This window comes from Uloborus diversus, chromosome 2 (genome assembly GCF_026930045.1).
Source record: "Uloborus diversus isolate 005 chromosome 2, Udiv.v.3.1, whole genome shotgun sequence".
Lineage (NCBI taxonomy): Eukaryota > Metazoa > Arthropoda > Arachnida > Araneae > Uloboridae > Uloborus > Uloborus diversus.
Genome location: NC_072732.1, coordinates 7,874,524 through 7,888,778, shown reverse-complemented (window position 1 = coordinate 7,888,778; position 14,255 = coordinate 7,874,524). Strand labels below are relative to the sequence as shown.

The 14,255-nt window shown below is 35.1% G+C and overlaps 1 protein-coding gene across 1 annotated transcript in view; it reads right to left on the bottom strand.

Annotated features, from left to right (window-relative positions):
* Window positions 1–14,255, bottom strand: part of LOC129217781 (N-lysine methyltransferase SMYD2-A-like) — a 61,685-nt gene that overhangs the window by 33,191 nt on the left and 14,239 nt on the right. Inside the window, exons 2-3 of the mRNA XM_054852124.1 lie at window positions 11,037–11,103; window positions 4,972–5,082 (exon numbers count right to left, since the gene is read on the bottom strand). Coding sequence (XP_054708099.1) covers window positions 4,972–5,082; window positions 11,037–11,103 — 178 coding nt within the window. The remainder of the gene's footprint in view (window positions 1–4,971; window positions 5,083–11,036; window positions 11,104–14,255) is intronic.

The following is a 14,255-nucleotide window of genomic DNA, read 5'->3' as shown; positions in this document are numbered from 1 at the left end:
CTAGACTCATCCGTAAAGGAAGAAGCCTTCCATTGAATAGACGTCCAGTGGACATGTTGTTGTGTCCACTGTAAACGGTCCCTTCTATGGCGAGGTGTGAGTGGCACACAAATGGCAGGTCGCCTCGCATACAGACCACCTTTGGGAAGCCTTCTACGGGCAGTTGAAGTTGACAGCAATTTTCCGGTGGTTGCAACAAGGGAGGATCTGAGATGAGTTGGGGTAGCGGCTTTATTCCTGCGTGAACACAAGGCCGCGCCGTCCCTATGTGCAAGGTCGTGCTGCGCACGACGGCGCCAGAGTCAAAAAGGCGTCGAGCTCTACCAATTAAAAATGCTCCAAATGGAGGAGAAAATCTCCAACTCAAAAAATAAAATTGATCTTTTCGGAATAAAAGTAGCAGTGAAATGATACTGCTCATTAAAATAAGCAATCTTCCTTGCTGCCTATGTAAAGGAAAAATTATTGCCTTGTTGTGTCTAAATATGCTATTCAAAAGCGCAATCTTTTACACTGAAAGCACATGATGCTAATAAATGCATACATTAGCATTTTTCTTCGTGTGTGGAGCCATGAATGTTATTTCGCTATGTCTGTAATGTCACAAGGTTGAGTATTTTTCTTCAACTATTTGTGTATTAAATTAAAGAAAGAGGCACCCTGCTGGTTGCACCGCCTCGTGCCCCTTCCCCAACAGAATGCTTAGTTGAATGTTTTTCAAAAATATTTACTATTAAAGGGGGGGGGGGGCACGCATTTTTAGAAAGCAAAGTGATTTCAATACGGAAAGAATAAGGATTGTTGGGGTAAAGCTTTAATTTATTTTAATACTTTTAAAAACAAATCTTGGAGTTAAAAATTCTCAATAGTTTCAGCTAAGTGATAACTACTCCCCCTCCGTCCTATTTCTTTTTCCTTGTTATTATTTTTTTTCTAAATTCGCTTGAAAATAAGAAAGTTTTCAAAATGCTACTCCTCTGAATCCCCCCCCCCCCCCCCCGCAGCATTACGGACCATCTCAAATCTTCAATTTCGCATAATTTTGCGAAAGCTCATGAATTCGAAACAACATTGCTTGAAACTGCGTTCGAAAATCAGTTAAAATTGCATTCTTAGAGCTTCAATTTCGAATGATTGCCAGTCCTAATGTTACCAAATATGGTCTTACAATCACGTTTGTAAGACTTCAATTGAAGAAAATATTCGAGCAAAGCCCTTCGAACCTCCTTCGTTTAATGTAATCAAATATAAGGTTTTTCAAACATGACTTATGAAAACTTTAAGTTAGAATAGCCTCTGAACCACTTCTCTTAATACCATAGAATACTGCTTAGGTTTTTAGGACTTTAATTTTGAAAAATTTCCAAGGGGAAGCTTCAGAATTCCTTCTTTGTAAAAATCTTCAAAGTTGTCTACAGTTGCGTTATTGGAAGTTCAATTTCGAAAAATCGGAGGAAAGAAAAGGAATTGATATCTGTCTATAAAAAAAAAAAAAAAAAAAAAAAAAAAAAAAAAAAACGATCGGGTAGAATCCCAGAGTTCCATCCCTTATTCTAACGTCAATAAATATGGCGTATAATTACGTTTAAAGGGTTCAACTTCTATAAATTTCCGTGGAGCCCCTTGTACCTTTTTCTTCCATAACACCACCAAAGACGGTTTAAAATTGCCGTTTTCAAACTACAAGTTTCAAAAATTTCCCGGGGAGAAACCCCGGACCCCTCTTATTAAAAGAGAGATTTTTTTCAATTTGTGCCCCCCCCCCAAAAAAAAAAAAAACTATTTTCTAGTTGTGCTACTGCTCTTGTTGTCATCTTTTAACCGGAATGAAAGTTTTGTTAATTGTTTATCACTTAGATATTTGGATAGATATTCAACTTAGATATTAAAATATTTTCTTCTTCTGAAACAAATTATTTGCATACCAGAGGAGCTGCTGAACTCGGAATAATTTCGAGATATGAAGTAAAAACGTACACCATATTGCGAAATTAAATATTCACACATTATGTTTTTTATAAACTAAATGCCAAGTTTTTTCCCCCCATTTTATATTTGTCTACAAAACCTCTCCCTCCAGGTGTTTACTACATTTTTCTCGAACGCCAGAGCATAAGGGCGCTCAAAAGACATTTGCACGACGGTGCCGATCAGGCTTGGCGCGGCCCTGCGTGCACATAATTTCAAAAATCGGTCATCGGCGCTCGTCGTAGCCGTTGGCCGTCCTCGGCTGAACCTCCCGGATGCCAAATTTGTGGTTTGAAATTGGCTCCAAAGTCTATGAACTGAACCACAAAAAGACTCACATTTAGCCATCTGGCTATTTCTGTTTGATTTTGTCCTGCTTCTAGTCTCCCAATGGCTCTCCATCGTAGTTCTGCAGGCAAATGATGCTTGGAAGTCATTGTTACAAAATGGCTATCTTGGATTTCTTACGACAGCATCACAGCGTATAATATTACTAGCTGCGTGCCCGGCGTTGCACGGGCTACCTAAAAAATGTAAGAGCAGTCCAGTTGATGCTTTTGTAGTACACTGACACTAGTTTCTAACGCGTTAAGGAATAAATAAATGCGCGTAAAGCAAGGTTTGCAAAACACCAGTAAAACATATTTTTGCCAAAACACCTCATCAACGTTAATAATCGTAATCAATGATACAAGTTATGAGTACATTTTCAGTCAGCACAAAAGGGGAAAATATATGCATTATCAACTATAATCTTTACTCACGTTAAACTGAATTACATCTGATAGACTATATCGGAAATATTTATGCACAATAACAATCCGCTTTTTACATAAAATAGTCTACTACCCGGCGTTGCCCGGGTGTTTATTAATGCAACATACCACTCAGATAAATATTTGGATGGATTCTATCCACATGGTCGCACAAGAATTACATCAATCCGTTTTCCAGGTACAAACCCTCAAAGAACTCAAATAACTTGTAAATCACTCATTTACTTTACGACGTGCACGGTCCTCCTCGAAAATGAAAGTTATGTCATGTGACGCGTATTTAACAATCAGGCTTGAACAAAAAAAAAAAAAAACAGCAAAATTTTGCTGCAGATTACGGCAAAATAATCGAAAAGTAAACAACTTAAACACCCTGATTACAGGAAAAGCCTTAAAACAAAAACAAGAATTTTACCTGTTCATATTCGAGAAAAAGAAATGGCAACAGATCTTTCATCTCAATGATTTTCTTCACGCTGTAAATTTTAATAAAAGCGTTCATCCGGAAAGTTGAGATGAAGCACTGAATAATAATTTGAATGGAGGAAAGCCTTCGAAAAATAGTGATTTGATTTTGAAATCTAAGAGTCATAATTAAAAGTTTTTAATTGATATCTCCGCTAATTATTATCGGAGAATTATGTTAAATAGCCAAACATGAAGACGGGAGGATTACGAATCCATCGATACCTGGTTCGATGGTCAGTTCACTGTCGTTCGGGAGAAGAAGCTTGGACATAGATAGATAGATAGATAGATAGATACTCAGATTTTATATGTACTAGCTGCGTGCCCGGCGTTGCACGGGCTACCTAAAAAATGTAAGAGCAGTCCAGTTGATGCTTTTGTAGTACACTGACACTAGTTTCTAATGCGTTAAGGAATAAATAAATGCGCATAAAGCAAGGTTTAACTAAGGTTAGGTAACTAAAAATAAACTGCATGTAAATCACTCATTTACTTTACGACGTGCACGGTCCTCCTCGAAAATGAAAGTTATGTCATGTGACGCGTATTTAACAATCAGGCTTGAACAAAAAAAAAAAAAAAACAGCAAAATTTTGCTGCAGATTACGGCAAAATAATCGAAAAGTAAACAACTTAAACACCCTGATTACAGGAAAAGCCTTAAAACAAAAGCCTAATTTTATTTCTTTATATTCGAGAAAAAGAAATGGCAACAGATCTTTCATCTCAATGATTTTCTTCACGCTGTAAATTTTAATAAAAGCGTTCATCCGGAAAGTTGAGTTGAAGCACTGAATAATAATTTGAATGGAGGAAAGCCTTCGAAAAATAGTGATTTGATTTTGAAATCTAAGAGTCATAATTAAAAGTTTTTAATTGATATCTCCGCTAATTATTATCGGAGGATTATGTTAAATAGCCAAACATGAAGACGGGAGGATGACGAATCCATCGATACCTGGTTCGATGGTCAGTTCACTGTCGTTCGGGAGAAGAAGCTTGGACATAGATAGATAGATAGATAGATAGATACTCAGATTTTATATGTATAAGATAAGATAGGTTTGCGCTCAAACATGGACTTTTTATGCTCCTCACAAATAACGCACTCCGATTTCAGCGCCACTAATTTGCGTATTGCACTTTTATTGAGAAAATTTTTACTTGGCAACATATTCAAATTTATACGGTTTGGCTTATTTTTGAGAGAGTTATCGCTATTTTTGTGATTTTTCCTTAATTTATAATAACCAGTGTACTTTCCAGGACATCTATTAAAATTTTGTGTTAAAACATTCTCCAAACTTTCTACAGAAGTGTTGAGCATTCATGAGCACTATACTGGCCGCCATCTTTAATGATGTCATAGCAGGAAAATGTACCAGGTGTCCAACCAAGTCCAAAATACTTTCTGGACACCAATTGAACATTTTTGAAAAAAAAATCTCCCTGCTCAAATTTTCCAACACGTGTGCTGTCAGATTCTGGACTAAGTGGCGAAAATCAGAAGATTAAAAATAAAGTATCTGAACACTGAATTCGTTTTCGGAAAAAAAAGGTCAAACCCGTTCGTACTTTACAGTTTATTAAAAATACTAAAATACAACTTGATAGAAAAATTTAAAGCAAGATCTATGTGGGGGGAGGCGGCATTTTGAAGCTTTGCCCCACCTCGGAAACTTCTTAGATCCGGCACTTCAAGTACCAGAAACGTGAAAAATGTGAAAAACTTGATCACGAGACAAATATTTCAACTTACTTTCAGCAAAAGAATAACTTGTCCAGTCAGACGAACAAACTCCTTATTACATTCTTCTTGGATGTTGCATAAAAGAGGACATTCCAATTTATGACGATTCCAAGATTCTCTCTGCAAGAAGAAAACATAAATACATCATTCGTCGTTTTATCGCGCCTCATTATATCGTTCATTCGGATATATATCGCTCTTTTCTTTTGTCCCCCGAAATTTTAAATTAAAAAAAAAAAAACCTTGCTTTTTAGTTTCAAACCATCTGTAAAAACATATCGGTATTATACTCAGAAAAAGTCCATTTCTTATGCACAAAATGAAAATGCTTCTATTCTTCTGAATTCGCTGGAAAAGCAGTGGCAACGCCTGTCGTCCAAATGTTTATATCCACAGAATACTTCTGTTTAAGATGGTTTGTAAACTACTTGACCTTTTTTTTTGTATTGATAAAGGCCTTTACAATGAGTGAGAGGCAACAGGCAGGTGTCATACATCGAGAAAAGACAAAATGGAGGGAGTGAAGACTATCATTCGTGAAGAAAAGACACCAAATCACGTGACAGATTTTAAAGCGAAGCATTGGAAGAAATCAGGTTTCTTTCGCGAGTTTCACGCAAAACGTATCAACCATTCATCGTTGATAAGTCACGTGACTTGAGATCTTGGCTCAAGCTTGAAAGTCTATTGGGAATAAGATGTTATTGAAATGTTTACTCTTAGTCTCGCGGTAGCTAAGAAACATAATTTTCATTTGCCATTGAATGTTTACCTTTCTGACGCTAAAATTTTCATAAATTTTAGTCTAGTTTGAATTTTAATACAAGCGAAAGCACATTCGCGATCTACATCGAAACCATTTGAAAATCATGTCAAAAACAGCGAAGGCTTATTTGTTTGCATGTTGGATATTTTTAATGACCTCGGTTGTATTGCGCTTTCGGATGTATCGCGTTTTTTCGTTGTCCCCCGACAAGAGCGATATAACGAGGGGTTAGTGTATTTAACGAATTCGTTTAAGATACACAAAAGCATTGCACAAACTGTAAAACTACAAGTTAGTATGTAATTGTTCACAAATTCAAACTTCTTGCAAACTTTGTGCCACTTGAAATTTGTTCTTAATCTAATCTCCAGGGAGTGTGTTCATTTCTTGCAATTTTATAAGAGTTCATTTCCAATACCAGTAGTTGGATTGGAGAATAGCTGTAGCACTCAACCAAATTAAGTGTTATTTAAATTCGCTGGATATAAATTTCACTAAACAATTACTACCACAGAAACAGTTATGCGGTTTCATGGTTTGTCGATAACATCTTTGTAAAGGGAAATTTCAACAAAAAATTACCTACATCCAAAATATCTTAGGCAGACAGATATCTTAGGCAAATGTTCGCAAGCGACATAAAAGTTATTTTGATTTTTGCTATTCCCTATGTTTTAATTTCTAAGTTTTAAGGCAGCATGTTTTTTTCTTTATTATTTTTGTTTCTTTTTTTAAGTACTCTTTCCTTCTTGAAAATGGTCTGTATTGGTTGATGCTGCTTTACGGGGTGACAAAAAAAAAAAAAAAAAACTTGGTCACACATAATTCATTATAATTTTTATGCTAGTGAAAACATTACAACCAAACTTCAAAATTAATATGAATATATTATTTGACTATTAATGTACTGACAAATGTTCAAATACCTTTAGCTGTAATATACTTTCGGCTATGGGCCGTAACTCACTCATTCAAATATTCTTGAGCTCCATAAGTCCAGAAATTGTGGTCTTGCCCCAATCTTGAGTGCCTTAGCTCTGCGTGCAGGTGCAGAATTCTGTTGGAAGGTTCATCTTTTGTTTCCAAAGAACTTTTGTGACCAAGGTAAGCCATCATCTTCCAAAATGAGTTCGCGATATGTTTCTTGATTGATTTCACCCCCTTATCAGCAAAACAAGTGGTGTTTTCCCACTAGCACATATCCCATCCCAAACCATTACAGATTGGCGGCTTTAAAAAATGATAAGTTCTGCAGCGCATCTCATGTTTTTTTGCCAAATATTCGAAGATTCAGTTCACGGGGTTGGGCGCCACGCGGTCAAAAGTATACATTAGGGTAAAAAAGAGGCAACCAAGTTCTCCCAGTCGCGCTAAGTTATTCTTTTGAGGTTTTAACGACGCCATTAGTGCTATTTATTGCTGTAAAAAAATAGAACCGGCTTCAAAAACTGCAGCTGGAAATTGCTCTAAAAAGTAAAAATAATTTCATTCCTTGAACAGCATCTATACTACTTTTTGAACATTGTCTTTGAAGTCGACGCAAAAATGACAGGTAAAATGATGTGTGTAACCATTTTTCATGAAAACAAGTCAAAATTCGAAAAGAACATTCATATCGATACACAAATATGTTGTTAAAAATGTTGTATGCGAGTTCTATTGAAGAACCTGTGTCCATTAAAATTTACATTTGTAATTGAATTATGTTTAAGTATGATTTTATCTACTCTTTTTGCGCCGACCTCAAAAACTATGTCCAAAAAGTAGTATAGATGCTGTTCAAAGAATGAAATTATTTTTTACTTTTTGGAGCAATTTCCAGCTGCAGTTTTTGAAGTCGGTTCTATTTTTTTATTTAAAAATTTTATTTCATTCCTTTTAGTGTAAATGTATTTCGAAAATAGCATGTCACCATCAAAAAACTTCCTCCTATTTTTCATAAAAATCCTGAATGTAAAAAACTTTGAACGTCTGGCACCAAAAACTAATCCTAATCAGAGATTGAGAGATCTACACAGCCGTGGGCAGGTTAAGGGCAGTAACTGCAATTTTTTCATTTTTTCAGTTTTTTTTTTTTTTTTTTTTTTTTTTTTTTTTTTTTGCATTTTGTCATCTTTTGTATGTTAACTTTGTTGTACAAGCTCGCTTATGTGGTTTCCGCTGAAAAAAACGTCTAATTCCAACATTTTCCTATTGTTAGTATTGAATCCGACACACAATTCTACAAATATCTCGAAAACTTATTTCTGCATCATGCTTAGCATCAAGAAATATGTGAGTGAACATCAAATCACCCTTTTCCCACCCTTAGGGTAGGATATTTTTTTAAAAAACTATATGGGATCAAAACCTCGGAGTTTACCCTTTCCAATATACTATAATATAAAAAAGAATACTTTCCAATACTATAAAAAAATGAATAATCAAAATTATACTATTTTGTAAAAAGTTATGCGTGGTCATATATGAAAAAAAAAAAGTAAAAATCTGTGAGAGAACAACAAACCACCCCCTTTTCCCACCCTTAGGGTATTAATGTTTCTTTCAAATTTATATGGGACTAACCTCGGGGCATACCTTTTCCAATAAAAAAGAATTATCAAAATCCGACTATTCTGTAAAAAGTTATGCGTGATCATATGTAAAAAAATATAAGGGTCGAATTGAGAACCTCCTCCGCTTTTTGGTCGATTAAAAATAGCCGATTTTGATAGTCATGATTAAGAGTGTTTTCATTCAGTGGGGGGTAACTTTGCTGAAAATGATATGATCATCCATAATTTAAAGGAAACAATTCTTTTCCTAAGCTTCCAAGTAATTTAAAACCCTCTTCGTTTTCTTTTTAAAAAAATTTTTTAAGCTTCACTTTGTAGTCAAATGATTTCAAGTAATTAATGTTCCGTCTTTCGACATCATGATAATTTTCAAGCACTTTTATTATACTTGGCCTGAATGTCACGGAAAAACCTGAGGACAGCTTTTGCTTATATCTCAGCATCTAGACCACTTAGAAGAGACTTCAGGATTTCACTAAATGATTTACTTAATCTTAAGGTTCAACTTAATGCAAAAAAAAAAAAAAAAAAATCTAAAATAAAATAATTTATTTCGGTTAGGATGGAAAATAGAAAATTTCATGTAATTATCCCTTTCAATGTTTAAATATAAAACCCATTGTTACAAATTTTGTTGCGTTACAACAACAATATTAATAGTAATCATAAGAAAAATTTTGAATCAAGGCTTCTCCGGAGCAAGCATTAAATTTATCCACTATCATTGCTTTCTTAGGATTTTTATCCTCATCAATGCCAATTATATCAATGCCATATTAGACATATGTCATCCTTTTTGCATGCGCCAGAAAAAAATTTTCTCCTTTCTACTGCAAAATTATCATAATGTGATTTACGCTCCTCTGGCTCTGAGGTACGTTGATGATGAGAAAGAATTGTGCTAATTATATTAAAAATACAAAATTAGTTCTAACATTGGGGTTGTTTCCTTCACTCAAAAGTACTACTTTTCGTCTCTAATATTGATAGAATAAGCAAAAAAAAAAAAACATGGAGCCAGAATTTTTTTTTTTCCCAATTTTTAATGTGATTTTAGAAATAAGGCGTGGTCTTTATGTGATCAAAAGTGATGTACTTTGGCGTGCGACTCCATTGGCTCTCTGAATGTTTACGCACTGTCACGAAAAAAAAAAAGATTGCCATTAAAGAGTAATATTAAAAGCAATTATTATGATGACTTTGAATGAATGTTTTTCTGAAGCAAACATGAAATTCATTAGTTAGTTAGCACCTAATGCCAAAATATTGCGCTCTGCTATGATGGCATCAATGAATGGCATTTCATCACTTGTAATGTCATGAGCAGTGGCGTAAAAAATGAAATTGAATATGCGCAATAATTAAAATGCATTTAAAAACTATAGGGCTTCAGTACTTCTTTTGCCAGACATTAACTCCTTTTGTATATAGTACAATGGGTATGACATTGATGTCGATGTCTCTGAGAGTTCAATGTTGTTGGGTCAATTGATCGATGTTTTGAAACACTGATGTTTTTCAATCGATGTCGCTTCTCCTGTGAGATATTTTATTATAAACTAGTAATAGCCGTGCGGCTTTGCCCGCAGTAGAAAGTTAAAAGGTCATTTGATTCGCCTGTATATTTACAAATAATGGATGGTGAATTTCTCGCCAATTTGCTCGCCCTTGATACGGTTCCATGTTAGGATATATTGGTAATTTACTTGTCCACGTTATGATAAATTTGCTCGGTGAAATGTTCTCAAAATTGGAATAGAAAAGGAACAAAATCGAATTTTCGAAAAAAATCGCTTCGAGGTGCACACCGCCTTGCTACAAATTAACTTTGTGTCAAATTTAATGAAAATCGGCCGACCGGTCTCGGCGCTATGAGCGTCACAGAGATACTGGCAAAGAGAGATCTCGACATCCAGACAGAGAGAATTTAAGCTTTATTATTAGTAAAGATTTCAATAAAAATACAAAAACATCAGCATCGAAAAAACATCGAACCCAAAACATCGATGTTTTTCCAAAAACATCGAAAGTAAAATGATAAAAACACCGACATCGATGTCGCACCCCTAATTGTGATTAATGTACAATCAATTAATTTCAATTACAATGAAAAACTTTAAAATATTAACTATTAATAAATATTCCAATAAATAATAATTTAATTGAATTATGTTTTAATTCTATTGAATATTGGATAGAAACATTTCACGCATTAAGCTTCGGGAAAATCAATGGATTTTCATTTGGTTCAATTTAATCCATTTTGCACAATTTCGTCCAATTTCTTCCGTCGTCCCGGACTTTATATAAATAAGTGTACACTGCATAGATATAACATGGATGTCTGGATAGTCGTATTTAACGAACGAAAACCTGATTTTGTTCTTAACAGGTTAAAGTAATCTTATGATGGAACTTAAGAGAAGTGTATTTCACGATTTAAAAATACGTGAACGTCAGAGTAGAAATATGGTTTTTTATAAAGCAATTCAGGAAAACACATCTCAGAATGTACAATTAAGACAGTTATATTTCAATTTGAAAAATAAAAATATTTTTGCGTAAAATAATTTATAATTTCATTATTTTTCTACTAGGAGCGATTAACTAGAAAGCATCGTGGTAAGAAAAAGAAATCATTTAAAACAATAGTTTACTAGCGATCAGCAAATGTTAGCAAATCTGTCATCAACTAAATAAAATTGACAGTAACTATCATCTAAGCAAAGCATATTATTTGACTTTTCACTCACCTGACATGGTTTACCGCAATAATAAACGTATCTGCAATTGCAACAGGCTTTCAGCTTCCAAAGTAATCTGCAAAAAAAGGGGGGGGGGGGATCAATCGTAACATGCAGGTAAAGATGAAAATGACACCGTTAACGTCAACGGTTCTCAAGCGGTGGTACGCGTACTCCTTGATGTACGCGAAAAGGGTACGCTGTGATAGGGTTCATACTCACTTCGGATAAAAAATTTCCATGACCTTGTTACACGAAGAAAATAGTACTATTTAGTGACGAACTCTCCCTATTTTCGAAAATAGGCATTTAGCACTCTTTTACGTGAATGTCACTACCTCTTCGAACAACTTACTTGTGCTTGTGATGGGATAAATGTCAGTGCACACTATGGAAACTAATTATAAACTTTTCTTATTTGTCTTTAACATGTAAATTTAAGTGAAAAAAAATACAGAGAGAATGCAATATACTGATGCTTAGATGCCTAATAAATAGGGCAGAATAATAATAAATGGGACAAAGCTTACATGAGTCTTGGAGAAGTTTGGAATTGCCCTTAGGTGTCAACAGTGCATCTAACCGTCCATGTAACTTGACAGTGATTTCGTTCTTTAAAGTAGAAAAAGCCACGTTTTTCGGTAAATTCATTTATCTAAACCCGATATTTCAGCTAGCCCCATGAATCAGTTTTGCGAGCCGTATGTTGAGCACCACTGTTTTAGAGTATTAGAATTCCCCTATGTCAATGTTATATCCCAACAAAAGTATTTATTTTCTAAAGCCTTCAACAAATTAAGATAAGTTGTGATAAATTTAATGATAATTATTTTACGAGTGGTTGAAATGAACTTAGATGCGATTGAATTGCTTTTTGAGTGGGCGAGGCAAAATCAAGAACATGTAATTCCATCACTACAGAACATAAAACATAAGAAGTCCTGAAAATAATGGTGAATTTAAAATTAGTGATGTGTCCCAGCAGTAAAATCACATTACAAAAAAGTCGAGCGTCTGTTACAGTCTTATCCCGATGAGTTGAATCCATTTTTAGTTGATCAATACCAGTCAACTAGTAGACAGGCAAATTTTTCGATCAGTTGATTCAACTAACGGCTACGTGTCGTTCCAGTCCAATCCCAGGCAGCTCAAGATATGCTGTGGTGATGCCTGGTCTTGTTGGCATTTAGGGCAGATGGGGAACCTCTTGGTGCTTCCAGAGAAAGTGAGACTTTTCAGATGTCCACTGGCGAGGCGAGACAGAAGGGTGTTAGTCTGCCTGTCACAGGGAAGGGCAGGAGTTTGTCCTGGCCTTTTGCCTCTGTACCAATTGTGAGATGGAGGTATTAACCATTTTTCTTTATTATTGGCTTTTTGCTTGGAGAACCGTTCTAGATAGGTGAGCTCCGAGGTGAAAGGTGTTGGATGGGCAAGACTCTCTTTGGCAAGACTATCGGCCAGCTCGTTACCGTAGATATCGACATGGGAAGGGATCCATTGAAAGTGGACCTTATGCTGAAGGGCTTTGAGCTTTACTTTACGTAGGATTGATAGGCTAGTTTTGTCTTCTATGAGGGACCAGTTTCTGAGGTGTTGAATTGAACTTTTACTGTCAGAAAGTATCCAAAGGCAATTAATTCATTTCGGAAAACTGAACAAAAATCTGGATTTCGTTGCTTTAGGAAGAACTTCTCTTGAGCAGTTTTAATGTAAGTTCCACTACCTGCCTGAATATTCATTTTGCTGCCATCTGAATATATTGTAATATCATTTGGAGAGATTTTATTGATGACTTCCAGGGCCGGTTGTCTAAGAAGTTCAGGAACACATTCTTTCTTATTGAGGGTGGTAAGGAGACCATCACAAAACTCCACATTGGAGAGGTCTGTACAAGTATTTAAGTTACAATGAATATAGTGAGGTTCCACATTTGATGCAATTAGTTGTTGTGATTTTATCAGTGAAAAGGGGCTGTTTCTCTTTAGTCTTTTATTGCTTGTCCAACTGTTTAGGTAGCAAGCAGTTTTGTTTCCATGATCTATACTAGAAAATGTATTGAAGTATTTGACTAAACTGGCCTGGCGTCTCATGGAAAGAGGCTGTAAATCTGCCTCAAAGAGGACGATTTCGGATGGACAGCTGCGTTTCATTCCAGTAGTAATGCTTTTTTTTTATCCATGTAAGTTCATTTCATCTAAAACATAATAGTCCATTCTCTAGATCAGCAGTTCCCAACCGTTTCCCCCCCTTCCGAACCCCCTCCAAAATCCAACAGAAGTTTGAGAACCCTTTAGGTAGTAATAAGTAACCAGCAAAAAAAAAAAAAAAAAATAAATAAATAAAAATAAAAACGCATACCCCCACACAAAAAAAAATTTTGGGATACTTTTTTTTTGGATGCTGCTCCATAGTAAACTATGGACAAGACAAGAGCGAAAACAAATTGCTACGAACTGAAATGGCTAGAAAATGAATGCAAAGGTAACAAACCCAGTTATTATTTTTTTTTGTTAAATAACCTTTGTTGAGCTTCAGTCAACTTTGAAATTTTTTTAATATGGGATACTTGTGGGATAAAGAGGTTCAAAGTTAGGCTTAAATATCAGACAGTTTTAGTTTTAGATAAGGTTCAGCATTTAATTTGCTTCAGTATTTTTTTGTTTATGATGAAAATCCTTCTTCACATAGAAACTTAGTCCAAAAGGTAATAAAATTTAAAGTGTCGTTTTCTGTCACAGGGTACTTTTTATCTGTATCACTAATAATAAGTCAATTACAGAAAAACCTTTAAAAATATCTTTCAGGGAACTGTCTCAGATTAACTAAATGATATTTTTCAGGAGCGCCGACTTGCAAAAAATATTGGGGGGGGGGGGGGGGGGGCTTAACGTCTTCGGGGTTTAAGGAAGTATGTGATCATATTGAACCCCCCCCCCCCCCTACAAACACACACACACGCGGAAAAAAAAGATTAGATTTTTATTCCTTGAAAAAGCCAGTTTACATATTTTCTGGTGCAAAAATTTTTTAAACCAGCAACATGTAATATGATGTTTTCAAAGCAAATAATCTAAAAGTTGACCTTTTGAAAATTTAAATTTGGAGCTACCTCTTTTTTCAGCAAGCTCTTCAATTCGCAACATGATCTCAGACATAAAGTAATATCTCACAGAAACAAGAACAGGTTCTCCCGCAGAAAATTATTAAGTGTATCTCGAAAAACACATG